Source organism: Fragaria vesca, linkage group LG6 (genome assembly GCF_000184155.1).
Source record: "Fragaria vesca subsp. vesca linkage group LG6, FraVesHawaii_1.0, whole genome shotgun sequence".
Taxonomy (NCBI): Eukaryota; Viridiplantae; Streptophyta; class Magnoliopsida; order Rosales; family Rosaceae; genus Fragaria; species Fragaria vesca.
This window is the reverse complement of record NC_020496.1, coordinates 613,390-641,178: the sequence shown is the minus strand read 5'-3', so window position 1 is coordinate 641,178 and position 27,789 is coordinate 613,390. Positions and strand designations below refer to the sequence as shown.

General features: G+C 39.7%; 6 protein-coding genes across 6 annotated transcripts in view; 2 read left to right on the top strand and 4 right to left on the bottom strand.

Moving 5' to 3' along the window:
* Window positions 1-1,660: 1,660 nt before the first annotated feature.
* Window positions 1,661-4,348, bottom strand: LOC101312076 (receptor-like protein kinase ANXUR2-like). Its single transcript, XM_004304705.1, has one exon. It carries the CDS (start codon window positions 4,346-4,348, stop codon window positions 1,712-1,714), a length of 2,637 nt encoding a protein of 878 aa, XP_004304753.1. The 3' UTR covers window positions 1,661-1,711.
* A 2,105-nt stretch (window positions 4,349-6,453) lies between these two features.
* On the top strand, window positions 6,454-13,159 carry LOC101311782. The gene is made up of 15 exons (XM_004304704.1): window positions 6,454-7,030; window positions 7,251-7,322; window positions 8,926-9,048; window positions 9,198-9,260; window positions 9,398-9,568; window positions 9,869-10,000; window positions 10,102-10,241; window positions 10,817-10,903; window positions 11,405-11,530; window positions 11,652-11,804; window positions 11,914-11,985; window positions 12,098-12,199; window positions 12,408-12,578; window positions 12,669-12,748; window positions 12,910-13,159. The coding sequence occupies exons 1-15, from the start codon at window positions 6,454-6,456 to the stop codon at window positions 12,968-12,970; spliced, it is 2,130 nt and encodes a 709-aa protein (XP_004304752.1). The 3' UTR covers window positions 12,971-13,159.
* Window positions 13,160-13,636: 477 nt separating this feature from the next.
* On the top strand, window positions 13,637-14,404 carry LOC101311497 (PRA1 family protein F2-like). Its single transcript, XM_004304703.1, has one exon. The coding sequence runs from the start codon at window positions 13,637-13,639 to the stop codon at window positions 14,234-14,236; it is 600 nt and encodes a 199-aa protein (XP_004304751.1). The 3' UTR covers window positions 14,237-14,404.
* Window positions 14,405-16,518: 2,114 nt separating this feature from the next.
* Window positions 16,519-18,297, bottom strand: LOC101307508 (probable prefoldin subunit 4-like). Its single transcript, XM_004302013.1, has 3 exons — window positions 18,204-18,297; window positions 18,012-18,122; window positions 16,519-17,002 (listed from the first exon to the last, which is right to left on the bottom strand). Exons 1-3 carry the CDS (start codon window positions 18,210-18,212, stop codon window positions 16,742-16,744), a joined length of 381 nt encoding a protein of 126 aa, XP_004302061.1. The 5' UTR covers window positions 18,213-18,297; the 3' UTR covers window positions 16,519-16,741.
* Window positions 18,298-18,899: 602 nt separating this feature from the next.
* LOC101307221 (E3 ubiquitin protein ligase DRIP2-like) lies at window positions 18,900-23,078 on the bottom strand. Its single transcript, XM_004302012.1, has 7 exons — window positions 22,574-23,078; window positions 22,215-22,314; window positions 21,276-21,588; window positions 20,259-20,749; window positions 20,099-20,149; window positions 19,461-19,533; window positions 18,900-19,331 (listed from the first exon to the last, which is right to left on the bottom strand). Exons 1-7 carry the CDS (start codon window positions 22,719-22,721, stop codon window positions 19,158-19,160), a joined length of 1,350 nt encoding a protein of 449 aa, XP_004302060.1. The 5' UTR covers window positions 22,722-23,078; the 3' UTR covers window positions 18,900-19,157.
* Window positions 23,079-27,642: 4,564 nt separating this feature from the next.
* LOC101311209 overlaps window positions 27,643-27,789 on the bottom strand; it is a 57,618-nt gene continuing 57,471 nt past the window's right edge. The window contains exon 14 of the mRNA XM_004304702.1: window positions 27,643-27,749. Coding sequence (XP_004304750.1) covers window positions 27,643-27,749 — 107 coding nt within the window. The remainder of the gene's footprint in view (window positions 27,750-27,789) is intronic.

Here is a 27,789-nt window from a genome sequence, read left to right as displayed (position 1 = left end):
AAAATATATAAAGGAAAATAATAAAGAATGTAACCAATTTATTATTGAATTGGAAAGTCTAGAGAAAATAAATATAATATTTCATTTTGTATAATTATTGTCCTTAATAGTCAATGTGTATGAGGATATATATGTCATTTAATAATTCACAATAAAGTGAGGTTTAGTTAACAAATTTGAAAGTACTAATAACCGCACTCATCAGATAGTCTGGGTGGTAGGTAAATGATCACTTCTTTACTAAATTATTGGTGATGAAGAAAGTCCTACAACTTTCAAGTCTTTTGATGGATAAAGAGGGAATGATTTTTGAAATGACCTTATTACTAGGTGAATCCCTTGTCATCTTGCACTAGGTAGCCAGAAAAAAGATGGATTTAATTATTGTAGCTTAAACACAACAACATAGTCCACATTAGAGTGATTACTTCAATTCTTATAGGAAACCTTTTAAAATCAAAAGCAGGTTTAATATATCATCTTATCTTGTATATGATCGTCTAGTGGAGAATCATTGAAAGTAGCATATTGAAGATTAGTGTCAAATAAAATATGCCAATATGACAACAACTAGAGGATTTGGGTATGAAGCTCCAAGATGCGTCGTACACGCCACCCATCACACTAAAATGCTGTCAAGTTCTTAAGGATTATAGTTCCTTAAGTCTTGTCAACTTAGGTATAACAGAACAATGTTTAGCTAGGCTAACTAAGTGTTTTAAATTAAATATCTAAGTATTTTAGTGTTATCAGTTTTCGTTATATATTATAAATCACAAATCTATGTACATCCATCTGTAATATTATAATGAATTTTCTAGATATTAAAATGGATTTCAAAGTTAACATATCAATCAAGAAACAAACGCTTGTAACAAGTAGTGAAAAAGTTACTTTTTAGAATTGAAATTTGTTTAGTCACTGTGGTTTAAAGTCGACATATGTTTAGTCCTTGTGGTTTTATTTTAATTTGAATAATCCTTAAAGTCACAATTTTTCATCCAAATAGTACTTATGGTTTTATTTTAATCTGAGTAGTCCTTAAAGTCATAATTTTTCATTCAAATAGTCATTCCGATTCATTTTCTCAGTTAAAAGCTATAAACACTATTTAGATGAAAAATCATGATTTAAAGACTATTCAGATTAAAATAAAACCATAAGGACTAAACAGATGTGACTTCAAACCACAAAGAGTATACAATATTTTATCCTACTTTTTAATAAAATCATAACTATCTAAACGACGAATTGAATGTAAAGTGAAAAACACAATAGTCTAAAAAGATTCGTTTTTTTGTTTGTTATGTTCTTATTTATTTCGTGCCGAATGTTATCATCCAATATAGATAAATTTTATTGTGCGTATTAAAAGGGTTTAATTTGTGCATTAGAAGGTAGAGGACATGTTAAATTTATGCATATGTATAGGAATTCAGCATATAGAACATGCACCAGGCAGAATGAAACTCGAGTCTGCAGTAATGATGAACAACATCTCTGAGCAGAGTACATTTTGCTATAGAAACCTGGCCTGTCTTATATTTAGTACTAAAACAGCTTATATTGCTTATATAAGGAAAAAGGAGCAAACAAGTAATAAACATAGAATCAAAGCACATCATCATCAATCCTCCCAAGTAATCTAGTAGAGGCTGGTCTCATTTGCTTGCATCCCACGCCTTAATTTAACAGCAAATCTTCTTCCACTCTACCGACCCGTCGGATTGACAATCTGTGAGAAGATTGCACTATCACTATCGGGGGCGGCTTCGTTGTTATTGGATGATGACGATGGTTGAACTTCCCCTAGGTCACTCTCACTTCCAAGACTCAGGTTGCTGTAATGTATCGCCATCATTTCCTGGTTTCTCAAAGTGGCATCATCGGAGTCGGAACGTGTTCGTGAATCCGACCTGGTTGCCACAGGTTCTATGCCCTCCTGCAACTGCAGAGCAAACTCAAGGTTCCACAAGATGTCATTCAAACTCGGTCGATCAACTCCGCACTCAGACAAACACTTCTCCGCTGTGTCTGCAAACTTTTTGATGCTCTCCATGTTCACTTTGCCTTTCAGATGAGGGTCAATGATGTCTTCGAGAATACCTTTCCTTTGGCAATGTAGTGCCCAATCTGCTAGACTAACCTGTTCTTTAGGAAGGTTTGGATTTAGAGCAGGTCTTGCACACAGCACCTCAAATAGGACAACCCCAAATGAGTAGACATCAGATTTTTCAGTCAGTTGTTGTCTTTTGAAGTATTCTGGATCCAAATACCCAAAGCTACCCTTCACTACTGTGCTAACATGACCCTTGTTCAAGTCTGGGCCAGTTTTCGAGAGCCCGAAATCAGAGACCTTAGCCTCCCAATTCTCATCCAAGAGAATGTTTGTGGTTTTGACATCTCTATGAATGATTGTCCATCTCGCCCCTGTGTGAAGGTAGTGAAGTCCCTTAGCTGCTCCAATGCAAATTTCTAGCCTTTGCTTCCATGACAAGTAAGTCTTGTTGCCCTTGTAAATGTGCTCCCTAAGCGTTCCGCGTGACATGTAGTCATAAACCAAGCACATTTCATTGTCTTCCTCACAGAATCCAATAAGAGACACCAAATGCTTGTGCCTCAACTCCGAAAGCATCTCAATTTCGGTCTGGAATTCGTGTACTCCTTGTTCGGATTGAGGGTTAGACTTCTTGATGGCCACTTTGGTAGCTCCATTGTCAATAACACCCTTGTACACCTTCCCAAACCCTCCAACACCAATCACATTAGCCTCATCAAAGTTCTTGGTGGCCTGTTTCATCTCAGCAAACGAGAAGCGTCTGCAACGGCCTTGAGCAGCCGATGAGAGATGTCTGCTACCGTTACTCTTGGATGATTTGGCACTAGTGTGTGAGTTGCCATAAATTGGAAGCCAGCTAGTAGAATGCGATTCGCCTCCTTGGACTCTCTTCTTCCTTTGATACACAGCAATGCACAATGCAGCCACTACCCCAGCCGCTGCAGCTCCTCCTGCTGCTCCACCAATCACATGAGCTTTGTTATTTGATCCCGTATCCTTTTTCTTACTCTCTTCAAAGTTTCTCTTCTGCTCTTCCTCGGCCTTTTCCAACATTTCCGAAGGCTTGGGATTAGGACCGGCCAAGCTTTTACTAGTTTCCATCTTGAATATCTCCACGCCGTTGAGCAGTGAATCATAGTACTGTGGCATTGTATCCGGATTAGGATGCAAGGCTAGCCAAAGATCGCCGCCGCTCTTTTCGTCAAGCAATGTCGCATAGTCTTTGTACACAGCCTTATTAACCCCTCCTGACCATCCAATCACATCGGCTTCAGGCTCGGCAGTTTTGTTGTTGATGTAAACTGTAAATACCACCTGATTTGGTTTGGTGAAGACGGTGTCGCAAAAGTGTAGCCTCACAATGTACATGTACTTGACGTCAACCTGGTTGAACACCCAAGTGAGGTTGCTATTTATGTTTATATCCTTGTCAGGACCCATTGATCTTGTGGTGGTGTAAACATCAACAGGAGCAGAATAGTCTGGGATATCTTTGTACTCAATTCTAGTGTTATTGTCAGCCACATTTTCGACCCCAACATTAGCACCAAATATATAAGCATTGTCATCATACCAAGCCCTTCCTAAGGAGCCAGAGTCCTTGGCTGGCCCAATGAAACTCCCACCGACGTTTAACCTATACACTGTCTGCAAATTCAAGCTCTTGCTGTCGATGCTATCATCCGCCTTCCCACCAACAAACGCCGCCTTTTCGAACAAGTCATCAGGGATAGGGACAAGCTCAATGCCATTGACAAAGGCGAAACCGGTGTTGACAGCAAATGTGATCTCCAAACCATCCTGTGTGAGTGGAGCTAAGGCGTACTCTCTTATGAGATAAGCTTGTGTGGTCGCCGTGCAAGTGATGGAGGCGCTGAAATTCTTCAACAACGTGACTCCATTTGCCACAACCGAAAAGAAGGCCTGCTCCGCATTGTAGCTGCCGTAGTTTGAAGGATAGAAATGTAGCCTAAGGAAGTACCTTTGCTTGGATTTGGCCGGCAACTTGTACGTGGTATTTGAGGTGAACACCCTGGCTTTCATATATGGGACCTCAGAAGTAAGTGCAGGGTCTTGGTATTGAGCCTGGACCTGATTTGAATTCGAACCACTAACAAACTTTGAGTCTGGTAACCATGTTCGCCCGTCTGCATCTTTGGCTTCATTATCCGAGCCACAGCCGAGCATCAACGAAGCCGGACCGGCATCCGGGCCCGCCGCATTTAGGCCAAAACTCAGGAAGGCAGACACAAAAGCCAGAAAGAAAACAATGTCCGTTCCGGTGGACATGACTAGCAAGAGAGGAGCAAAGAGAGAGCGACTGAGCTCTCTCAATGGCGTACAGGAAAACAAAATGGACTGCGTTTTTTGTTGCTAAGAGAAAGATGAAGAAGAAGAAGAAAGGGTTTCGTTTTCCTGTACGCCTGAGAAATCAGAACGGTTTGTTCGTGTTCCTAGTAGCTTTCGTTTTTCTTGGATCTCTGTAAATTTACTTTAACCCTCCCCTACCTAAATCCATATCCTATTAAACCCCAAAAAGGGTTATCAGCCTTACCTGGATCTGGAAAGCTAGACCAGGCAAGACGAGGGAGGAGAGTTAGTAAGGGGTTCGGTTTTTCGCTTTGATTCTTTGTATTATTGTTTCTTCTGCTTTGCTTCTTCGTTTTGCTTTTCCATATTTGGAGGCATTACAGAGCTCCATTGTTTGTTGGCGACGGAGAAGGTGGTTTGAAACCAGTGATTGAGAGCAAGAAGCGTAGATTCTAGACATTTGAATGGTTGTGGATGACGTACCGTCTGTAATATTTCTATTAACAGTAAAATGAAACATGCAATAGGCTAAATATAGAGTAGCTGACTCTTCGATCAGTCGGTCAATTTGAAACAACCACAAAATGGAGTAGACTTGTTTCAGGAAGATCAATGACAAGATTTTGTTCTCGAACATAGTCATCATACCATGAGATATTAAAACAAATAAATTCATGTGTATAAGAGAAACAGTATAAGGTGTCAACATACCAAGTTGCTTCGTAAAAAAATTCTAGTGCTAATAAACCTGAAATTAGTTTAAGGTACAGATAAAACCAGAAGATATATATAAAGAAGTTGCTTATTGCATCTAAACACACGCGTGTGTTATAGCAAGGGGATTTGAATTAAACTTGGTCCAATTTCAAGTTAGAGTGATTAATCTTTTTTTTTCTTTCTTTTTCTTCTATTAAGCATAGTCAGAACAAGGTTATTTGTCAAATATGATAAACATATGAGGGGGACAAAGATCCACACCTCTCATACTAAATAAGAAACATTAACAAAATCGAAAATAAGGAAGTCCCAACCTATTTCTAACGTAAAAAAGAACGATCAAAATCGGGAGAAAGTCTAGCTAGCTTCTTGGCTCAGTTGTGAAAGGATCATTGGATGACCTCTGTGAGTTACTTGACTTGTAAGTTCCTAACTAGAAAGAACAAAGACTTCGTTGGTTGCTATTGGCAAGTATACTAAGCTAGATTTTCCCTTTTACGTACTTTCTCCTCTGCGGTCGAACTGCAGATGAAATGATGAAGTTTTCATCTTTTAAACATCGAAATTCATTCGTGAGATTAATCCATCAATATTAGACGCAATATTGCTTATTCGACCATCTCCCTATATATAGCTTCTTCTTTTTTCCTTGGAGGAGTCAGGAGTACATGAATGATCTTTATAAAGGTAGCTATGCAATTAATTAATCACTCACTTAGTTCTCAATGAGTAAATGCTTAACTATCCTTATTTACCAAGTTGCATCAACAATGCTCACAATTTAGAAATGGCCATTTCCTATTTGTATATAATTTTCCACTTAAGTTCTTCTAGAGTCTCTATATATGTACACGATTATAGTTATATGGACGCAGTTTTGGTTGAGCAAACTATAAAGTAAGCTAGGTTACCAATCCATCTATTTACATATACATGTAACCCCCTCCAAATTTAACAAAGGCCGTTGGGTGGCCACCGTTAGAAACGGATGGTGCAAATTACAACGGCAATGCGAGACCACCGCGCTTCCACCCGCCCATACTCTCCCCATTAAAGCCCTTGACGCCACCTCTGGCTTAAGCGGGTCGGGCTGGCTGCTGGTGATTAATCCGAACCGCGCCGCAGATCATCGAATTTCCTCTCGGATTCCATCTCCATTACTCAGGGAAAACACGCCCATCCCGCACCCCCTTCACGCTCATTGTTTAGGCTGGCGACGGCAGCACTTCTCTCCTCCGCTGCCGCCGCCACAACCGAACAATTATCCCTAGTGGAATTCAACATTATCCCACATCCAAATTACATTCATTTCTCTCCATCACGTACAAACCAGCCTAGAAAACGCACATTATATTTCATTTTGACGTATGGACATGAACGACGTGGAGCAACAACCGCCGCCGGCGATTGTACCGTCGTCCCCGGAGTCATCACCGTGCCTGTCGCTTTCATCCTCCGCGGAGGAGCTGCAGCACATGCCGCTGGCACCGCCGAAGATGATGAGCCGAAAGAGGCTGTGCAAGCAGCTGTCCATGTGCGAGACGCCGCGTGACATTGCATGGGAGAAACGGCGGCGGCAGATTCTGAAGCAGGAGAGGAAGAGAAACGGGAACGGTGACTCCCCCGGCGCCGTTGCCGAGGAGCAAGAGGGAGACGATATGAACCTGACGGACGAGGACTTGCATGAGCTGAAAGGGTGTATAGAGCTAGGGTTTGGGTTCAATGAGGAAGAGGGTCAAAGGTTGTGCCCTACATTGCCGGCTCTTGACCTCTACTTTGCCGTCAACCGCCAGTTCTCTCCCAGTCCGCTCTCCTCGCCCAATAGCGGCCGACATTCCACGTCGTCAATGGGTGGTCCGACGTCGTCATTTGGTGGACTTTCATCGTCGTTTGGAAGCCCTAGCCCTAGGAGCGACAGTGATGGGTGGAAGATTTGCAGCCCAGGTACATTGCTCTAGACCACCAATGCGTGCATATAAATTACAAAACAATACTTACATTTTGGCAATAAATCGAAAACCATAACCATCTGATCAAATAATTAGTAGTATGAGGAACACATTTTGCCTCCAATTCGATCTATTGCCACAAGTTTGGTGCTTTAGAGTTCACTTCTAATTTTCTATGGTTAAATAAAAGGCTAAAGTGGAATTTGATATTGCAGGTGATAACCCTCAACAGGTGAAGACCAAATTGAGGCATTGGGCACAAGCCGTAGCTTGTTCAGTTATGCAATCTTACTGAAATCAAAGTGTGAGATGAGATCAAATTTGGTGGCAGCTTGTACAGATTCTTCTCATTCGAATCATTGATCAGATGCTTGTACAGAGGAGATTAAGGACTACTTTTAATTTCTAGAGATACATACATACATAAGAACAGATTAACTAAGAAGAGATCAAAGATCAGAGAGAGGAGAGTGTGAGAGAAAGAGAGGAGATAGAGAAGAGGCTGGTTTAAGATTATAATTAAATTAGGGCCTCCATCCATGAGAACAGTTGTTCATTGGAGCTCGATCAAGATGATCGAGAAAAAAATCATCATCTCTGGTTAGTTTATTCGATTACATGCATGCATGGTTGTTTGTTGTCCTCACTTCATTTGATTCTTAATGATCCAAGTTAATCTGTTTACTCTTAGGCGCACATAGAAGAAAAACGATGAGATCATGTATGTGTATGTATGTATTCACCAAGCTGAGAGCACCCCTCGAGTAAAAATGTCTACAGCTGGTCGACCAAAATGAGGATCCAGTACTGCATGAACAATAGGTCTCACACATAAAGGATCATTCCTCAATTTTCTTGCCAAGCTACGATTATATATTTCATTCACTTTTGTCACAATTTATTGAAGACATGACCGGTAGGAATATGCCGGTCTGTCTCTATGAAAATGGAATTCGGAGAATGCACCGTGCAAAAGAATAAGATCAATCTTGTTATCTAAAATATCATTTACATTACAAGTTCATCAAGTAATCATGTGTAATTATTTTCTTTGGTAAAACCTTCAACAATTATTCTCCTAACAAGATTCTTTACTCATTCGTAGTCTAATCACAACTCACAAGGTAGAATGACAATAAACCACTTATTTTAAAATCTAACAAATCACTAAGCAAATAATACACTTACAGTGCCACACTGTCACAAAATCTGGCAACGCATACATGAATCAAACATACTTTTAGCAGTTTAGTAAGGTTATACAAAAACTCGCTCTCTTTTTCTCAGAGATGAGCATACCGAACCCGTAAGGTTTCGTGTTGCAAATGACGGCACCCCTTGTGCCTGTCTAATATGGGCGTTTTAGGGAGTGGTGTTTTATCATGTGGTGAGGCTGGCTTAGCAGAAGAACATAGGTTCACAAAGATCTTTGTTGCAGATCGACGATGCTGGTGTTTTCCAACGTCAAGTTTCTGCACTCATCATTAGTTGAGTAGGAGGGGATCGACTTTAATTTTTCGCATTTTTCCTTTGGAATTGAAGTTTCGCATCATCCTTTTGGATGCAAGCCTAACTCGTTCGAGCAGTCACACGAGTAAAGATTTGTAACGGTATGATCTTCAAACTCCGTAGATTGATCTTGTACAGTTGTTATGATTTTTTTAAATGACGGACGGAATATAACCTTTCCTTCCAAAAATAAAAAAGTGAATACTGTCAACAGTTTAACGGTTTAGCCGACATCGCAAAACTCCAAGCCCCAATCAAACAGCCCACACTCAAACGACCCAAAGTCCCAAACCCGAATAATATACGATCTGAAACTCTTCTATAACAAAAGTCCCACAAAAACCTTAAACCCCTGCAGACACATCACCTGAAGCTCTCTAGTTTCTTCTGGAGACAACCCAACTTCAACTCCCCAAGAAATCTCTCCGACCATAGTCAAAGCTTTCGCAAACCCAATATTACAATCTTCTTCTATGGCTCCGGACGCTTCTGAAGCACTTGCAGGTTCCTTCTATCACTTCCTCTCTCATAATCCAACTCAAAGTTTCAACCTTTTCCTTTGAATCTGATTCATTCCATTAAGTTATGGTTACCCAAGTCTGTTTCAATCAAAAACCATCATGTGTTTTTATATCAAATTATGTCTGTTGCAGCTAGGGAAATAGTTCAGCAGTTCCTGAATGCTGCATGTACTGGGAATGTTGATCTCTTAAAAAGTAAGTCTATGCTTTGTTTTTGGGTTGTGTAATTGCTATGATGAATTGGGTTCTATTCTTTTGTAGTAAAGTTTGAAACTTCTTTGCCATTTTTTATTGTTGGGGTTGAATTGAATTGGGGTTTTGTTTTTGAGTAGAGTTGGCTGGGAAACTCGATGAAGGGAAGGGTTTACCCAAAACTGTGGCTGATATTAAGGATGCCAACAAGCGTGGCGCACTTCATTTTGCTGCAAGAGAGGGCCAGACTGAGATGTGCAAGTACTTGCTGGAGGAATTGAAACTTGATGTTGATACCAAAGATGAAGATGGTATGTGCTTTATGCTATGCATGATCTTTCTTTTGTTAAACGTGACCAGAATGTAAGGGTTGAAAGTCACAATTCAAAACTATCTAATTTATGAGTTGAACCTCAGCTGGCAGAGGACCAGGAGCTTTATATTGCATATTGGAATTGATAATTTGTTAGGAGTCTTGTAATCAAGACATTATAAGTGTTCCAATATGGAGTTTTATATTTGTATGATCACCTTGAGCAGGCACAAATTTGGTACGGATTTGCACATCTTCTTATCATGTTGCTCACCTTGTAGAAATTTCTATTTGACAGGCGACACTCCCCTTATTCATGCTGCTCGTCTTGGCCATACTGATACTGCAAAACTTCTTCTTGAGTATGGTGCCAATCCATCTATCGCCAGTGATTTAGGGGCTACGGCTCTTCATCATTCTGCTGGACTAGGTGTGGTTCTTTAATTTCAGGAATCTTTTGATTTGTGCCATTTGTAAATGAAGTCTTTGACATAAATTCTATGAGTCATTTTGGTTTGTGTTTATTTACAGGAAACATTGAGTTGCTGAGGTGCTTAATTTCCAAGGGTGTCGATATCAATTCACAAAGTGATGCGGGTTCTCCTTTAATTTGGGCTGCTGGTCATGACCAACCAGATGCTGTGAAAATTCTGTTAGAACACCAAGCTAATGTAAGTCATCATTTACGTTTCTCAGTTACATACAACTTTATCCTATGCTCTTATCTAGACGGTTGGAAATTTTTGTTTTGTTTTCTAAATGAAAATTCCAGAATAGATCCATGAGTTGCTTGGTGGTTGTGTGCAGGGAGTACCTATCTTGTGGGAATCTCTACTTTAAATACTGCGTCCATATTGAGTTAGTTAGTAAATTCAACATTTGTTTTTTTTTTTGGCCTGAAGAATTCAACAGGAAATATGTTTCATTCTCTCCAACTTTCTTTGTTTTGGTCTAGTAGTTATTTGAATCTATCATTCTAAGAGAGTAAAAATAGTCATAAGCTTGTCCTTCATGTTTCATGTTCCTGGTTAGTAAACTTGTGCATAGTCACGGTAGGCTTTTAAGGGCTTTTTGAGCTTTCAAGGCTTGGCTGAAGATATCAAAACCTTGTCTGTGTTTCCTTGCACCACTGTTAGGCTTTTAGGTCCTCTGTTTATCCTAATTCATATTTTGTGTTTGAGCAATCAGGAACTCATAAGCTGATATTGTCCTGATATTAATTAATTAATTAATTTTTTTTTTGCAGCCTAATGCTGAAAGTGATGATGATATTACTCCATTGTTGTCAGCTGTGGCAGCTGGTTCACTGGCATGCTTAGAGTTATTGATTCAGGTTCACTTTCTTCCTTAATGATTTCTACAATATAGTTTCAGTTTGTGAGACGCAAAACAAATATCATATATATTGAACAATTTTCCCTGATACAGATTTGAGATTTGTAAGTAGGGAGATGGTAAGTGAGCTGCATACAGCTTGTCTTTTGGGCCTTATGTCAAATCTTGATTAAGAACTTATTGTTTATCAATAGTTCACTGTTTTGACTAAGAGACGAATGTTCGTTGAGACACTTATAGAATAGCTCAGTGATACATGAAATGCTATATTAGTAAACAATCTATCTCAGCTTTATATGCCACATGTGACTGAACCTTAGGGATATAGTCAACAAGTTCCATTATTCAAAGTTTAATTCGCAATTTCAGTTATCCTGTGTGTCTGTGTATAATGCATGTGTAATGTTTAATAGCAGAATGCCCTTATGTTTTGAGTTTAGCAATCTTGCTTCTTTATCTGACTTGCAACCTTTACTTTTCCTTTTGTTTGTTTGAACAGGCAGGTGCCAAAGTAAATATGAGTGCTGGTGGAGCGACCCCTTTACACATAGCTGCTGATATTGGGAGCTTGGAGATTATAAAATGTTTATTAAAAGCCGGAGCAGATCCCAATGTAACTGATGAGGTGAGGCTGACACCAATACATTATGTTATGCTTAAAAGTCTGAAAAAACGGTTAATTTAGTTTTATCAATGGATGAAGTTTAGTGTCTTTTACTAATCGATAGACTTACTGTGCACCACAGGAGGGTTTGAAGCCAATACAGATTGCAGCTGCAAGTGGGAACCGAAGTGTTGTGGAGGTCCTCTTTCCCTTGACATCACAAGTTGAAACCATTTCAAAATGGACAGTTGATGGCATACTTGAGTATATGCAATCTGAAACAAGCAAACAACAGGTACCAAGATCTGGACTTTCATTCCCCCTTAAAGTTTGAAAATCTTTCTTTTTCTTTTCATATTCACAAGAAAAATAGGATTTCTAACTTTCAAGAAAATCATATGCAGGAACAATCGCGAAATACCAAGGAGCTTAATGTCCCAAAAGACTCTACTTCACTAAAGAAAGAGCTTCCTGAGGTACCAAGTGTTCCCCTATGATCAATTGACCCTTGCGAGCTTATATAAGTACTTTGTCCGCGTTCATTATTAGACTTGTGACTTTATGATCTTGTGTTTGTGTCTTATTCAGGTGACACCTGAGGCAAAGAAAAGAGCCGCAGAAGCAAAATCAAGAGGAGGTGATGCTTTCAGTAGGAAGGATTATCAAGCGGCTGTTGATGCATATACCCAGGTGCATTATATTAGTTTTTAGTGTTTAGTGTTTAACATTTTGTCCGTTTATGTAGCAATCATATAATTTTCATTTGGTTATTCTAGTGAAACCATTTTATTGGATGACTCTTGGTAATATTTGATATATATTAGTGGGGAACATCTGACCCTCTTTGTTTATGAACGGCCACTAGTGTCTGTGTTTGACTTACGACCATGCATTTCAGGCAATTGATATGGACCCAACTGATCCCATTTTTCTATCCAATCGAAGCCTTTGTTGGCTTCGTCTTGGCCAACCTGAGCATGCCTTAGCCGATGCAAAGGCCTGCAGGGAATTGAAACCAGATTGGCCAAAAGCTTGCTTTCGAGAAGGTGCAGCATTGCGCCTAATGCAGGCATGTACTCACTTTCCCATTTAGTTGCTCATGTTGTTTACTCTACAAAATAAGACCAACAGCCATCAAATATTTTGTTTATTCTTGCAGAAGTTTGATGAAGCAGCTAATTGTTTTTATGAGGGTGTGCAGCTGGACCCTGAAAGTAAGGAACTCGTCGATGCTTTCAGGTTGGTGTCACTTTCTTTTCAACTTCACCCTCTCAGTTCTCAACTTATTGTATCGATCTTGTTTGCAAAACCAAATGCAACTGCAAATCATGTTGCGTGTATGAAGAAAAAAGCAGGCATGTAGTGTATATGCGAAACTCTTAACCACTTCTCCATTGCAGGGAAGCGGTTGAAGCCGGAAGGCAATTCCACAGTAAAGATAAACAAAAACCAAAACCTTAGTTTGCCGAATGCCCAGCAGTTCATCATTCAGATGGTTTTTCTTCCTTTCATAACATCGGAGTGTGCTATTTTTAAGGAATTTGAGCTTGTTACAGTATGTGTTTGTACAACATGTAAGAAATTTTTTGCTGTAACTTCAATTTGTCTGCAACAATGTTATTTAAGTAATTATCAAACTGTTAAACCCCCAACTCAATTATTTCTCATTTGCACCCCTTTCTACTATGCACATCATATACCAATACATCACCATATTACACTCTTTGCTTACTGCAGCAAAAATGTAGTTACCGGAATATTAATGTATCGATACATATATTTTTGTATGTCGAAATTATAATTAGTTGAGACTTTAGAGAGCATCTTTAATACACGATATGTATCTTCACGTATATGCATTGATGGTTAGAATTAGAGAAAATAATATAGAAACATAATGATTAAACATATGAATTGTCATGAACGGTTAAGATTGTGTCGTGTAAATACACGTCGTGCATACAAGAATTTTCAGGAGATTTTTATATAAAATCCAGTTACATTTTAATACTTTTAAAAATAAATAAAAAGATTGACCTTTTTTGGGCTGGTATAAATATCTTTCGAACTCTCCTTTCTTCTCTTCTAGTTTCATCCGAGGGACGTTTCCCCAAATTTCAAGTACCCATGTCGCTAAACCCACCCGCGGGTTACGGCACCAACACCGCCGCTCAAACCTCCGCCACCAAAGACCTCACCCTTGACTCGCCCTCCCAACCCGTGCACCCCACGCGCCGCCCATGGTCCGAGCTCTTCTCCCCCTCCGCCTTCTCCGCCCCTTACAGCTACGCCGACGCCAAGAGCCGCGCGAAGCACAACCTCAGCTACTTCCGCCTCAACTACGCCATGGTGGTGCTCTTCATCGTCTTCCTCAGCCTCTTATGGCACCCCGTCTCCATGATCGTCTTCCTCATCATCCTCATCTACTGGGTCTTCGGTTACTTCTCACGCGCCCCCGGCCCCGTCGTCCTCTTTAACCGGAGCTTCGACGACGGCGCCGTCCTCTTCGCCCTCAGCCTCCTCACCGTGGTGGCGCTTGTGCTCACGCACGTGGGAGTGAATGTGCTGGTCTCTCTGGTTGTTGCCGTGGTGGTTGTGGGCCTCCACGCCGCGTTCCGGGGCACCGAAGACTTGTATTCTCACGAAGAACAAGACTGGGATGCTGAAGGCGGGTTAGTCTCCGTTGTTGGATCAGAGCCGTCGCGCCCGGCCATTACTCGGTTTTGATTTCGAATGTTTTTTCTCCACGGATGTTGTCGAAAACTTGATGTATAAAAAAACTCGATCGAGTTCGAAACAAGTTGACATTTGATCACTTTAGTTCCGGATTTCCATTTTTTGTTGTTGTTGTTGTGATGTGGTCTTAACTGAATTATTGAAACATGAATTTGTTAGACTGTTAGTTGTTTTGGCTTAGGATCCACACAATCCTAGTGTGTATGGGATTCCTAGAGATGACAGCCAAGAACTTCCGTCAATAAGGTTTGCCACTTTTAAAGCTATCAGCCTCGGATGATCCCTTTGTATGCAGGAAATGGGAGAGGTGGTCATGCTCATATATGTTAGGGAAAATTAACTCTTGCTGATCATAGTTAATTTGTATGCATGAAGGTTGTAGCTCAACATACATATATGCAGATCGATTCAGGAGTGTTGGCGAACTTTCGCTTCTATTTGATCGAGTGGAACAGCATCAGAGATTTCTTTGAGGTCCCTCTTGAGTTTCAGATGCAATGAGCAAATAATGTTGCTGTCCAAGTTCTTAATCTCTGCTGGTGTATGTAGTCCTTGTATATGTGGAAATCAATTCAAGGTATTGAGCTCATGACTTGTTGAACTTGAACTCTTGAAGCCTAAGAAAAGCCTAAAGTTACTCATGTTCAGGCTAGCATGCTATTTCATCAAGTAAATCACAACCGTAAAATAAGTTCACTCTAGGGTAATTTGAAATCAATAGAAAATTCAAAATTTAAAAAATTGACCCAAGAAATGAGGCTCTGCCCAATAAAACAACCGGTACAGCGTTTCCTCAGGAGAACAAGAACTCAAGTCATCTTCAAGATTATTTAAGAAATACAAAACTTAACCTCTATTCAAGTGTCCTTTTAGCTGTAAACACAAACTCCTCTGTTTGAAAATTTGTGATAGAATCTGGTAAGGTTCGTAGATATCTCTGTCTAAGTAACAATTTCAAGAATCCATCCTGATATTCCCTCAAATTCAACTTCTTTCTTCTCATAACTACCTAAACTCTATTTTATGGGCACTCATTGTCCTTTTGTCATCACTATTTTTCTCTTTGGTCTCGTATATCACTCTGTTCGAGCAACAACCAATATCAACAATATTAATGGTGGATTCAGCGCTCATCTTATCCGAAAAAACTCTCCATATTCGCCATGGTACAAGCATAATATGAGAACCGATGAGACGAGTGGCGAGCATATTATGAAGTTCTCAATGGGAACCCCGCCTATAGATATTTATGCAATTGCTGATACAGGTAGCGATCTATTATGGACTCAATGTCAGCCATGTTTTCTTTGCTACAAGAGCAAACATGCTTTGTTTGATCGCAGAAAATCCTCAACGTTTAGGAACATTACTTGTGGTGCAAGGGAATGTAGACTTGTCGCCGAGAGGAAACCTGCAAACTATCCACCAAACTATTGTAGTGAAGATCATGAAAAACCTTGTGTTTACCATTACAGTTATGCAGACGAGTCATACTCCGAAGGTTTATTAGTTAAAGAAACAATTACCATGGCATCCACAACAGGTGTGGTTGTAGCCGTAGAAGATATCATCGTGGGGTGTGGGATTAAGAACGATGTTGGTCATAATTCTGCAACAAGAAATGAAATGGGAATGATTGGGTTTGGACGTGGACCCTTGTCATTTGTTTCTCAAATTGCTCCCTATGTTGGAGGCAATAGATTCTCTCATTGTTTGGTTCCTGCAAGTACAGATCCGATAATTGAAAGCAAGATCTATTTCGGTAATGGTAGTGAAGTTTTGGGTGAAGGGGTGGTTTCTACACCATTGGTTGATACAAAAGAATTCTCAAACAACTACATTGTGATAGCAGAAGGAATCACAGTTGGGAATGAATTTGTTTCATTTACAGAAGAAACAATGGATATGAAATATAAGATGGTAGTCGACTCAGGCACACCTTTGTCTATTGTGCCTCGACATATTTTTGACCCAGTAATAACTCTAGTGAAGAAGATGGTTGATCCGAAATTGGAGCCGATCGTAGTATTTGAGGAGGAAATAAATTTGACAAGACTATGCTTGAACTCGATGACAATTCCAGAAGAACCAAAAGTGACCATTCATTTCGAGGGTGGTGGCAAACTGCAGCTAATGGCAGACCAACTATTTTACAATGAGCCAGAGTATGACAATAGAGTTTGTTTTGCAATGGTCTACAAAGATGTGGAAGACGTTACGTCGGAGAATTATGGGTTCTTTGGAGGCCATTTTCAGGGAAATTTGTTGGTTGGGTTTGACATGGATAAAAAAGTGGCATCCTTCAAGCCAACTAATTGCCTAAACTTCTAGGGTGGCAAGAATTTAGCAAAGTTCTTACTTTTCATTCATCTATTTAAAAAATCTATCAAATCAAACATCATATCAGCAACAAAGTATCAGAGAAACACTAGCACAACAAACCAAACCCCAATGTTCAGATCCGCCCAGGAACAGGTTCGACATCACAGGTCCCCTTCAATCTTCCTCTAGATTGATGGAGTCCTTGAACTTCCCGTACAAAATTTGCTTCAATTCGGTCATCTGTGCAAGAACAGATTCCTTCTCTTCGTAGAGTTTCTCCAAACTTTTGCTAGTTACCTCTTTCATTTCTTCTATCCTGTTCTCCACTTCTTCTTTTGGAACATGGGCAAAGACTTCACCAATCTGGAATCTCACCACATCCTCATCTGTGAGAATCAATTCATTCCCTGCATCCTCCAAGTTATCATTTGATTCCTGGATGGAAACAATTGGTCAAGACAGGGGACATCTGGAATAAATACACATTCGGAAGATAGAATTAATATTCAAGTTCAACTAATAACAGTAATACCCATGAAAAATCATATGACTAACAGAAATCCTTTTAATTTGTCAATAAAAATACAAACCCTTTTAACAGCTTTTGACACATTTAATATTGGAAGGAATTCCACTTTGTTTTGGAGCGTAAATGCATTCTAGGATAAAACAAAAAGTCACATAAACATAACCAATTATATCATTAGAAGAGCCAGTTCATCAGACTCAGTATACAAGAGGTTAAGAACTCATCGTTATGGAAAAATCCCAGATCATATCTGATACTTGGAGTCTCTAACTAAGACCTTAGATTTCTATATATAATCAATTTTATTTAGACAGCTGCTCCAATTCAACATTATCAAAGAAGGAAGTCCCAAATCCTATATTACATGGTCTAGACACTTCAAGTTTACAGGGATTAGTAACCTAATCAAGTTATCAAACAAGAGATAGATGCTCATAACCAAGAGTGAAAGCAGGCAATATACCGGCGGCAGCCAAATTCCTCGACTATAGACATAAACAAGGCAATCCCAATTCTTCACCCATGTTTCACAGCAACACAGTGCTTTTATTCCTTGTTGTGAAATCAATTGGAAGCACCGAGTCTCACACTCGGCACATATGGTAAAATCTAATTCAACAGGTTTTTTATTCACTATTCCACCATATCCTTAAATTCCTCACAACTGCAAGTATTAATTGTTGAACTACTGCATTTGGTGGACAACCAAAGCCACAAAATCCAAAGTTTTGTGCACTTACTTCAATCAAACAGTAACATTAACCCAAAAAGACTGACAAATCAAGCTAACACATTATCCTTCTTCCTTCAACTTACAATCTCCAATGACTTTGTATTAATACTAATTCAAAACAAGAATCAAAATCATACTAAAATAAACAAAACCCATTAACAATATGAGCAAAAAGACCAAACCTTTGCAACTTTGATCTCGTCCTCTAGCTCGTGGAACCGGTTGTTCAATCTCCCAAACTTGTTGATGTTCTGCTGGTCCTCCCATGTCACCTCTGTTTCAGATCCTCCACCCTTTTTCAAACACGAACAGATGATAAATAAGTAAACTTTGTCGCATGCAAACACGAATGAGATTTAGGGTTTTGGATTCACCTGTTGCATCTTCGATTCGATTCAAGAGAGGTTGAAGAAACACAAAAGGCTTACTCTTCTAGTGTGAAATGTAAAGAGAAAAGACATTTATACCAAAGTTGGTCATTTTGGGCTCAGATAATTTTGTGTTGGGCTCCCATTCAAAAGCCCACATCAAGTCCATTTTCCCAGACGCTTTGATTTTGAATTTTAAGCCACTAGTACACTATCTTTTAATTTAAAAAAAAAAAAAAAAAAACGAGGCATTTCAGGAGGTCACCTATTCTAGTACTATTTTCGCCCAAGCAAGTTTAACTTCGGAGTTCTGATGGGTTCCGGTACATTATTACTGGTATGATCGCATCCAAACCACTAGTACACACTCTTCTTTGTTCTTGGTTTACATTCATCTATAGTAGCAAGTAATGACCATGGTGGATTCATTTAGTATTTATTCTCATTGGTAGATAAAGCACAATTCTGACCGAGATTAGTATCTAGTGATGCTAGGAGTTACCATCGGAAATAAATTTGTTCAGTTTAGTCCACAAGGAAACTTGAACGTTGTTCGAGATATCGGTGAATTGTGAAGAGCCATATGCTCTGGAATTGAAAGATGTTCTGATGTTTTGCTTCAGATGTTATCTGCTCTCGCAGCACTATTACCCTAATGGTTGAACAACCCAACACTCACAGTTTAAAAATCAGGCAGCAAGTGATGAAATATTAGTACATGACTATAGGCTAGAAACAGCAGTGGGACTCTTCAGAGTTATAGACGAGACTACAATATGAGACCATTTCAAAAAGAACAAAGCTATTTTTATAATCACATTGAGAACAAACTCATTATTGATACATCATTAGACTCTGAACTTTGTTGATACACCCGTCAAATGGGATAATAGGTGCTACAATGATTGAAGATATAAGCTATGAAGACAATAAATACAATAATTTTTACCATTAGGTATTTCAAGGATTTTGCACACTCCGACAGTATGAGAGGACCATCACAAAATCTTTAGCAGAGGAGCCAACTGTTGCTGGCAACTTTTTTGTTGTTGATCCATTTCGAAACCAAAGATCTACCAGGTTATGTAGTTGCAATGTCGGATGCACTGGCTGACCCCGGCACATTATCTCCACCTACTTGATCGGATGAAACAACACTTGAAGCGTTAAGGGGAAAAACAAATATCCATCTCAAAATGCATACAATAAGCATAATGAGATGATTGAGATGAATTTGTTTGAAGGTAACAAAAACATACTCACCTCAGCTTCACTGGTAAGTTCAAGTTTCTTCACAAGGTACTTCTGAATAAATGTTACAGGCATTTTACCATCCCTGTGGAAGAAAGAAAAGTAATTACCACTAAGCCCCAGGTAAGTCGCATTAAAAGCTATCACTTCACAATTCATCAAAATGCACACGTTGATATCATCACAATTAGGCAATATATGTGGTTAACATGGTAGCTGAGGTGCTGAACACTCTACTTAGGCTGTGCAGTTGACTCAGTAATAATCTGTTTACATTTCTGGTGTAGCATATTCTTAACCAATAATGGTAGACCCAAATCATGTACCAAGTTTTTTTTTTTTTGGACGAATCATGTACCAAGTTTAGCTGGAAAAAAATATAATAAGCAAAGGTCAAACTTTCACAGAATTTGTGATACGGCCTAAGGAATTCAAATCATCACTATTGACCTCCATGATATTCTTACAGTAGAATTTACCAAACTTGTTCTTATGTACATGACATTAAGCCCAAAATGAAAATGCGAAGTTGGCCAGATTTTGGTTCTGTTTATCCCATACATCAGATGACAAAATGACTAAGATAAGGCAATGCATTGTTATGAAGTTGCAGCACTTCAAAGAAAGAAACATGACTATAGAAAGCTCACTTTATTCTCAGGTAACATGATGATATCTGGGGCAATGAGGCCTCTCCTTTCCTAAAGACATTTACCATAAAAACAATAAATCAACATGATAAAAGAAATTAAGTTTTTCATATATAAACCACATAACTAAGCAAGCTTTATAATCGCAGGGCTGTCTCACCAGTTTTCAGCTGCAACCAACGAGAACCAAATAGGATTATTTCTTCTGTTATGCTTAGCCCCACGTACATCTTGAGTTGAATCACCTGACTCCACAGATGGAGCTCCCCTATTACGATTACCTGCATGAAACCTCTTCCGTTTCATGGATCCTGTAACTGCTGCCGCATTAATGTTCTTTTTTCCTCTAGTACTGTTCTCGGGCTCCTTGATTTTGACCTTAGGGACATGTACATGACTTTCTAGAGCATCTGGTGATTCTGCGTCTGTGTTATTTTCAGGCATATAAAGTTCAGAAATACTATCAAGGGCATTGAGTGGCTCTGATTTGGCAGGCAACTGCCCTTGTGGATTTGACTTAGAGGACTTGGTTCGGTTAGCAGCCTCTACAAGACAGTTTAAGGGTGTCCACAGATCAGCTTTGCCTTCTATTACTTCAACATCATCTTTCTTAGGCTTCTGCTCATAGGAATTCTCAGGCATGGAAGAATCCTGCATCAATTGAATAAGCATGCAACATCTAAATAAGTCAACTGTTGAATGAATAAACCGGATTGCAAATATTATACTTTTATGGAAGTTTTGTGATTTCCTAGTTTGTTCTTAACAGCTATATTGTTCCATCATTGCTCCCTTGTTGGGTGATCCAACTGTTGTTCACCACTGATGGTGTTATCAAGAGCCATGCATCACCACCATTCATCATCTCTTACAGGTCAGATGTCTGGTTCATGTTTGACTTCTATAAACTGTGTCAACATCTCATCAATCCATTCTTATGTGCATTCTGTAAAGGCTTGGGAAAAGTACTAATTTTCTAAATTTAAGCGATTTAATTAAGAGTTTAGACCAGGTTTTCCTTAGGAGAAAGACCAGATTTCCTAGAACTTAAATAAGTTGAAATTTATGCCTCATATATTCTTGTCTATAAAAGCATGTGACTTGTTTGGTTTGCCATTGAATCAAACTTGAACCACGTAGTAAAGCAGAAAGAATCAAACTCCTGGTCGCCCTTTACCTGCATCTTATCTTGAGCATCAGGTGAGCTAGAGCTCCTTGGATGATCTTCTGAAGAGTCTTCTCTCTTTGAAGTTCCTTCAACAGAAAAACTGCATTCACGTAAGGCAGCAGCCTTTCTTGTCAAAGCTCTTGATCTCTTTCCAGTCAAGCCTGCCTGCACTGGAACTTTGCGGGTGCTGACTACTAATGAAGATAATGACCTCTCCTTCCTTTTCACCGGTAATGTAACTGAAGGTGATTCGGGTGCATTAATTTTACGTCTTTTAAGAGGAAATATCTTGGCCCTGATATCTTGCAAATTATGGTCCGGCCTGCAGATTAAATTAATTGGCATCCCAAGCATGTGTAAGAACGTTTTCATGTAAGCTCCAGCACACATTACGACAATAAAAAGGATAACTAGTGCAACTAAATGATTATGCAAGCATTTGCCTAAAAACATACGATTGTGAGCAAGAAGAGAACTATAATCAGATCAAATAAAGCCCACCTATATCTCAGTCTTGAATATTAAAAAAATATAATGATAGTTGACAAAGGATCTACTTTTACACAAAATCATACTTGGATGTTGTTTCATGCGTTTTCTTACAATCCTTGCCAGTTACTTCTTTTCCTATTTCCGAAAGCAGTCTTAATGAAGATATTAAATAACCAGCAACAATTCGCTTATATTCTTCTGATAGATCCCGTGGCTTAAATTACATGATACATTTCAAGTAACATATATGGTCATTAGCTCCCAACGGTGCACAATGTAATAAGCTAGAAGTGTCCTTCTTTTCCCAAAAAAAACACAGGGTACTTAATTGCCTTTCGAACAATCCAAGTGCATATCCCTATTAAACGGTCCAATTTTACCAAATACACATGGCACTCACCACTAAAACAGTCGACTCAATATGCGAACATACAAGCAAACGAAACCAACAATTACCTAAGTTTTTCCACCGGCATACATCCCAAATCGATTTCGCATACCGGACAACAATCTCCCTCCTCATCCGACAGCTTCTCGAGTATGCATTTCCTGCAAACTGGTCCCGAATTCACCACTCATATAATCAGCAAACATCAACAAACAACATGCCCCACAAACAAAAACATCATCACCGGTTGTCCGAAGACACAAGATTGATAATGCCAATATGCCATAACCTCAAATTTAACGACATAAATTCTCGAAAAAAAACACACCCATACAACAAAAACAACCACATAGATTACAACCAAACAGAACTCAGATGATACAAAACATTGAGATATCAACTAGAGAGATTAAAGGGAACAACTAACACGTGTGGAGGCAGAGAGATATGGTGGTGGCTTCTTTCAGAAGCTTATGACAAAGAGGACACGTCATGCATGCCACGAGCGCCTCCCTCTTAACCTTAACAACATGACCCGCCATCTCCGATTCGATTCCCAACCTTAACACACACATCAAACTGATCTAAACTTTCAACAACGATTGAGCTCCGAACCCAGAACAGGGGCAGAGCAAGGGCGCGTATTTGTGCGAGAACGACGGGGGCTTTGGTCGGATCTGGAGGGAGAAATTGGTGGCGGGTTTTTTGGGGGTTCGATGAGAATTACGTGGGGGGAGTGTCGGGTTTAGGACAGAAGGTTTGTGTTTGGGAGTTTGGGATTGGGTTTGTGTTTGAGACCAAACTGGAAACAGAAGCGAAGGAGATTATTATGGATGCAAATCTAAAACGATGGAAAGGGAAAGGGAAGGACTTTTCGTGCGTGCGACGGTGCAACTGAGAAGAGTGTGTTGGTGTGTTCTGTTCTGTGTGACGGAGTCAGTTCCTATGTTTTGTTTTTTTATTACTGACACGAGGATGTGGATAAAACGCAGCGTTTTGAGATTGTCATGACTCATGCGTATATTCTACGTAACACAGTAATTACATAGCAGAACTTCTCCGACTACATGAGTTTCTTTTCCGACTACATGAGTTTACATCATCAAAGAATATGGTTCTAATAACCGACCTTGAGATTCTACTTTCTAAATGTGAAAGTTGGTGTCCTTAACGAACAACGACGTACGCTACAAAATTTACTTCTTCAATTAAACACATGCTTGAAGAAAATGGAAGTCTCCAAATGGTACTAATTCTTCCATTAACAATATATATAACCAATTTTGAATCACCTTCCACTTAAAGATTTGGGTTGAAAGAAACAGAAGTCTCCAAAGGGTACTAATTCTTCCATTAACATGCAACATCTATAACCAGTTTTAAATCACCTTCCATTTGAAGATTCTGGTGACCTTGTAACCTTGTTCTTTTTGCTTTGATTAATTAAATGTCTCTTAACGTCATAGCTTATGTAGTTACAATAGTTGCCTTCTCCAATTCTTTAGCTCCAACTAACATAACATTGTCTTCATGGGTCCTTAAGACGTATCTTTCTACAGTCGAGTTCCCTTGCACTGAACCATCGATCAAAACTGATCTCGATGCGCCTATTGAGAGGAGGAGGTCAAGACCACCTTATGGTGGTAGAAGTAGGTTGGTTAACTCTCAGCTCAATAACACCATCAGAACGTAAGACTTTCTTTTTTGATGACTAGCAGCAGCTGCCACAACATTAGAGGTTGCGACCACTACTCATTATAGTTTACTAGAGGAATGTACGTACACGGTACACTAACATTGCTCCATAATTTAGCAAATTCTTGATGTTTGGTTCATTTTGGTATAATGAGAATCTGATATCTATACTTATTGTTTTTTTTTGGTCGAATCGATCGATCACTGAGATATTTTGTTTGCAGTAGTAACCAAGATGAGAAGTAATTGCCATGGTACATTACATGGGTAAGATACCCTGCTTCCTGGCTCCCTCACCAACCAAGTTTATGTTTTAGGTTTTGAATGTTAGCTTCGGCGTTTACAATTGATACCTTCTTGTTTGTACAGAAGCAGCTGTCTCTCTTGTTGATGTCAGTAATCCTTGTAACTGCATATATTACCATACATGAAACAGGCAGATTTTGACAGTGAATTTATGCAAAGAGAGAGTACTAATCTAATATTCATCTCCATCTTAATTAGTGGTCTCTCTCATGGCTCTACTCCACAACCTTACCTCCTTTACCAGAATCAGCTGCAGGTGATTGGTTCTTTTGCAGTGACTGGATCCCTAGCTCACCATTCATGACCTCCGGTCACATCCACCTTCTCCATCTCTATGTATCCCTCTTTTATTCTCTTTGTCTCTGATCTGGGATATGGTCGGAGGCTCAGAGCTAGCCTATGCCCGACGTCCAAATTCATGGAATTAAACTAAATTCTCAAAATGATATACACACACACACGCACATAGTCTGGATCAGAGGCGGATGTCGGCACTCCCTTAAAGTGCGGACATCCCTCCGTTCTCCACCGTCCGGCGCAGACGACGGTGCGTCTCCACCCGAGCGGATGCCAGAGGCGTTCTCGATCACTTTCTCTCCCCGATGAGTCCGCCGAATTTCAGTTTTCCGGCGAGATCGATCTTGTGTGAAGTTTTGGGTGGAGGTAGCTGCCCAGACCTTCAAATCGATCTCGCTGGGAAGAGAAAGTGGTCGGGGACGCCGCTGGTGTCCGTTTGGGTGGAGGCGCGCCATCGTCGGAGCCGTCAGGTGAAGAACGGAGGGACGTCCGCAATTTAAGGGCTGTGCGGACGTCCTCTTTGGATCAGGACTATATATATATATACACACACACACACACACATATGTTATCAGGTGCGGACGTCCGCACCGTGCAGATGTCCCTCCTTTCGCCACCGTACGGCACCGGCGAAAGGGCGTGCCTCCACCCTAGCGGACTTCAGCAGCTTCCCCGATCTCTTTCTCTCTCCGGTGAGTTCGTCGAATTCCAGTTTTCCTGCCAGATCACCCAAAACGTTCAAACAAAGTCAATCTGACCGGAATACTGGAATTCGGCGGACTCGCCGGGGATGGAAAGAGGTCGGGAAAGCTGCTGGAGTCCGCTGGGGTGGAGACGTGCCCTCGCCGGCGCCGTATGGTGACGAACTAAGGGAAATCTGCATCGTAAGGCGATGCGGACGTTCGTATCTGAAACGGATTATATATATATATATATATAAAGAGGACCTCCTTACTTTAAGAATTTGAGGATTTCTACTATTTTACATTAGTAGATGACTTCTTTTAACGATCTCAACTGTTGATCCTCTATATTCATATGCAAGAAACATGTCTACAAAATTTTAATTAATTGCATAATCATTTGATCATTCAAATTGATGTAAACAATTGTAGGCCGTTAAATAAAATTAAAACGAATATTGTGCTAATCAAATGGTTAAACGTTTTTCATTTTGGCTAATTTTTTGTATGCTTCATATGTGAGTAAATAGTTAGGGAATGTGTGACTTTGATTGTCAAAATACATGCTAGAACTAAAACATTCTTATTTTAAAAGTTTAAGATGGCCTTACCGGAAAAGAAACTGTGTGTGAGAAGAGAGAAGAAACTGGATCCAAGGAAAACGATGAGAGCTAGCTAAGTGAGACGTCTAGAATGTACCCACATGGTGCTGTACCGAGTATGTTTGTCCACGTGTCGACGAGATAGAGGCCACACGTGGGTTATCTGATATGTATAGAGTTAGCGTAAATACGGGGTTAATATTTGGGGGTTAAGGTAAATACGGGGTAAGATTATGGAGGTAAATACACAGATGTATTTTGGTTTGGATTATATTTAATTTTTTCGTTGTAAACAGATGTAAAAAAAAGTCGGGTGTCTGGGCTGGAGTGAGTGTTTGTTATTGAAGGGAAAGAGGAAACCAGCAACCAGATTGAATCAACTGACAGGATTCGTGGTTGTTGTTTAATATCAATCGAATGACAGGATGAATGTCGACCCTGAACTTGACGATGGTGGTCTTCGATTCAGTGATCAGCAGTTTCCTTCAGACGAAGATGTCTGCCAAGAAGTTGATGGGTAAATTAAGTTCGGAGTCGAGCTCTCAAAAATCTTCATCTTCTTCATCATTCTAATTTGGGTTGTCGTTGATTGTTTTGCCATCATTCTTGTAGATTGGGTCAGTTCAAACCTAGTAATTGAGACTCCATTTTGACTCAAAGATCTACAAGTGGTGAGGTCAATGATAAGATACGTACATCTATTGTGTGTCTTTTTAAATTGTACGAGATAACTGAGGTGTTTTGTTTGAATGGAACGAGAAAACTGAGGTGTTTGTTGTATGGCTAAAAACTCGGTCAATGGATACCCAATGCTTTGAGGTAGAGGTTAAATCCAGTTAGGATAAGCGTGTGGGCTATGGTAGGTTAAATTGGACATAGCAAAGCAATTGGTTTGAAACAATTTTATTTTTGTGTTGGTGGATGAGTTCTGGGTTACGTTTTTGAATCCTGGTTCTGTGTGGGTTATCATTTGCCACATGTGGTTCTCAGATTGAACTGGTGAAAATAGCAGGGCAGCAGTTTTCATCAGCTCTTAGGTAAAACCAAGTCTGCAGGGGCTGATAGATTTGTAGTTGGTGTTTGGAGTACTGAGAGATATGAGCTGATGAACACTGGTGTGATGCTAATTTGAGGAACCCATTTATTTGCTGTTACTATCTATGGTGTAGTGCACTTGATGTTTCCGTTCCCTTCACCTATACTCATTTGGGTTCAGGCATTTTAAAGAATGAGATATGTTCTGTGACATATGGAGCATCAAATTCTGACCATAATATTGTTGGGTATAATGATTTGATGAGCATCTAGTGAAACTTATTGAAGGTTGTTATGTCTGTAGTCAGAAAATAGGGCCTGTGTAGGAATGATGATCCGTAACTGTGTTAGGTCTTAATGTGTTGTTCTGAGATGCATATATTTGTGAATGAAACTTCTGTACAAGCCGTTGTCCTCGAGTATTCTCTTACCTGCTTGACAAATAAGATTATCAAATGCTTCATGGGGTAGTAACAAGACACCATTCATGGTTATGATATTCAGTTGTGGTTTTAGAATAGTAGCTAGCTTGTGCTTATTATTATTCCTATTGCAGGTTTTGCGATGCCAGTTATTGGATATGAAAGCACTTAATATGGTTGGAATGTTTCAGTATCAAAACTCTATTCAATTGGGTTATCAGGTGTGAATAAAACTTCAGTATCCTAGTTCCTTTTTATCTGTAATCAAACCGAAGGCATAACTGAACTTAGCACTATATGTTTGCAACAAGATTGGTTTGGCCTGATAATTCAATCATGTGTTTGGCTAACCAGATTGGTTTGGCCTGATAATTCGAATCTTGTCAGGGAAGATGTTGAACCACACATCTTCAGTTCTTCCTCCAACTTCAGTCTTCATCCACATCATCTTGCTCTTTACAAAGCATCTTCTTCTCCAATCTTGCTCCTCAATAAAATGCAGAGGGCCAAGTGCTTGCAGTGTCTGAAATTCTGCGAACTGTGACTCTTCACATCCACAAAACCTAGATTTGTTAACCAAATAAACGCAGGAGACATGAATAA

Bases quoted from the DNA above. Each gene is read 5' to 3' on its own strand.
- LOC101311497 (XM_004304703.1), top strand. From the start codon at position 13,637: ATGTCGCTAAACCCACCCGCGGGTTACGGCACCAACACCGCCGCTCAA.
- LOC101307508 (XM_004302013.1), bottom strand. The intron at 17,003-18,011 runs GTTTGGTCTTTT...GTTTCCATCCAG, and splicing joins ACGAGATCAAAGTTGCAAAG to GAATCAAATGATAACTTGGA.
- LOC101311782 (XM_004304704.1), top strand. From the start codon at position 6,454: ATGGACATGAACGACGTGGAGCAACAACCGCCGCCGGCGATTGTACCG. The intron at 11,805-11,913 runs GTACCAAGATCT...AATCATATGCAG, and splicing joins CTGAAACAAGCAAACAACAG to GAACAATCGCGAAATACCAA. The intron at 12,749-12,909 runs GTTGGTGTCACT...TCTCCATTGCAG, and splicing joins GAACTCGTCGATGCTTTCAG to GGAAGCGGTTGAAGCCGGAA.
- LOC101312076 (XM_004304705.1), bottom strand. From the start codon at position 4,348: ATGTCCACCGGAACGGACATTGTTTTCTTTCTGGCTTTTGTGTCTGCC.
- LOC101307221 (XM_004302012.1), bottom strand. From the start codon at position 22,721: ATGTGTGTGTTAAGGTTGGGAATCGAATCGGAGATGGCGGGTCATGTT. The intron at 22,315-22,573 runs GTTAGTTGTTCC...ATTCGGGACCAG, and splicing joins ATCTCTCTGCCTCCACACGT to TTTGCAGGAAATGCATACTC. The intron at 19,534-20,098 runs GTGAGCTTTCTA...TTTCTTCCACAG, and splicing joins TCATGTTACCTGAGAATAAA to GGATGGTAAAATGCCTGTAA.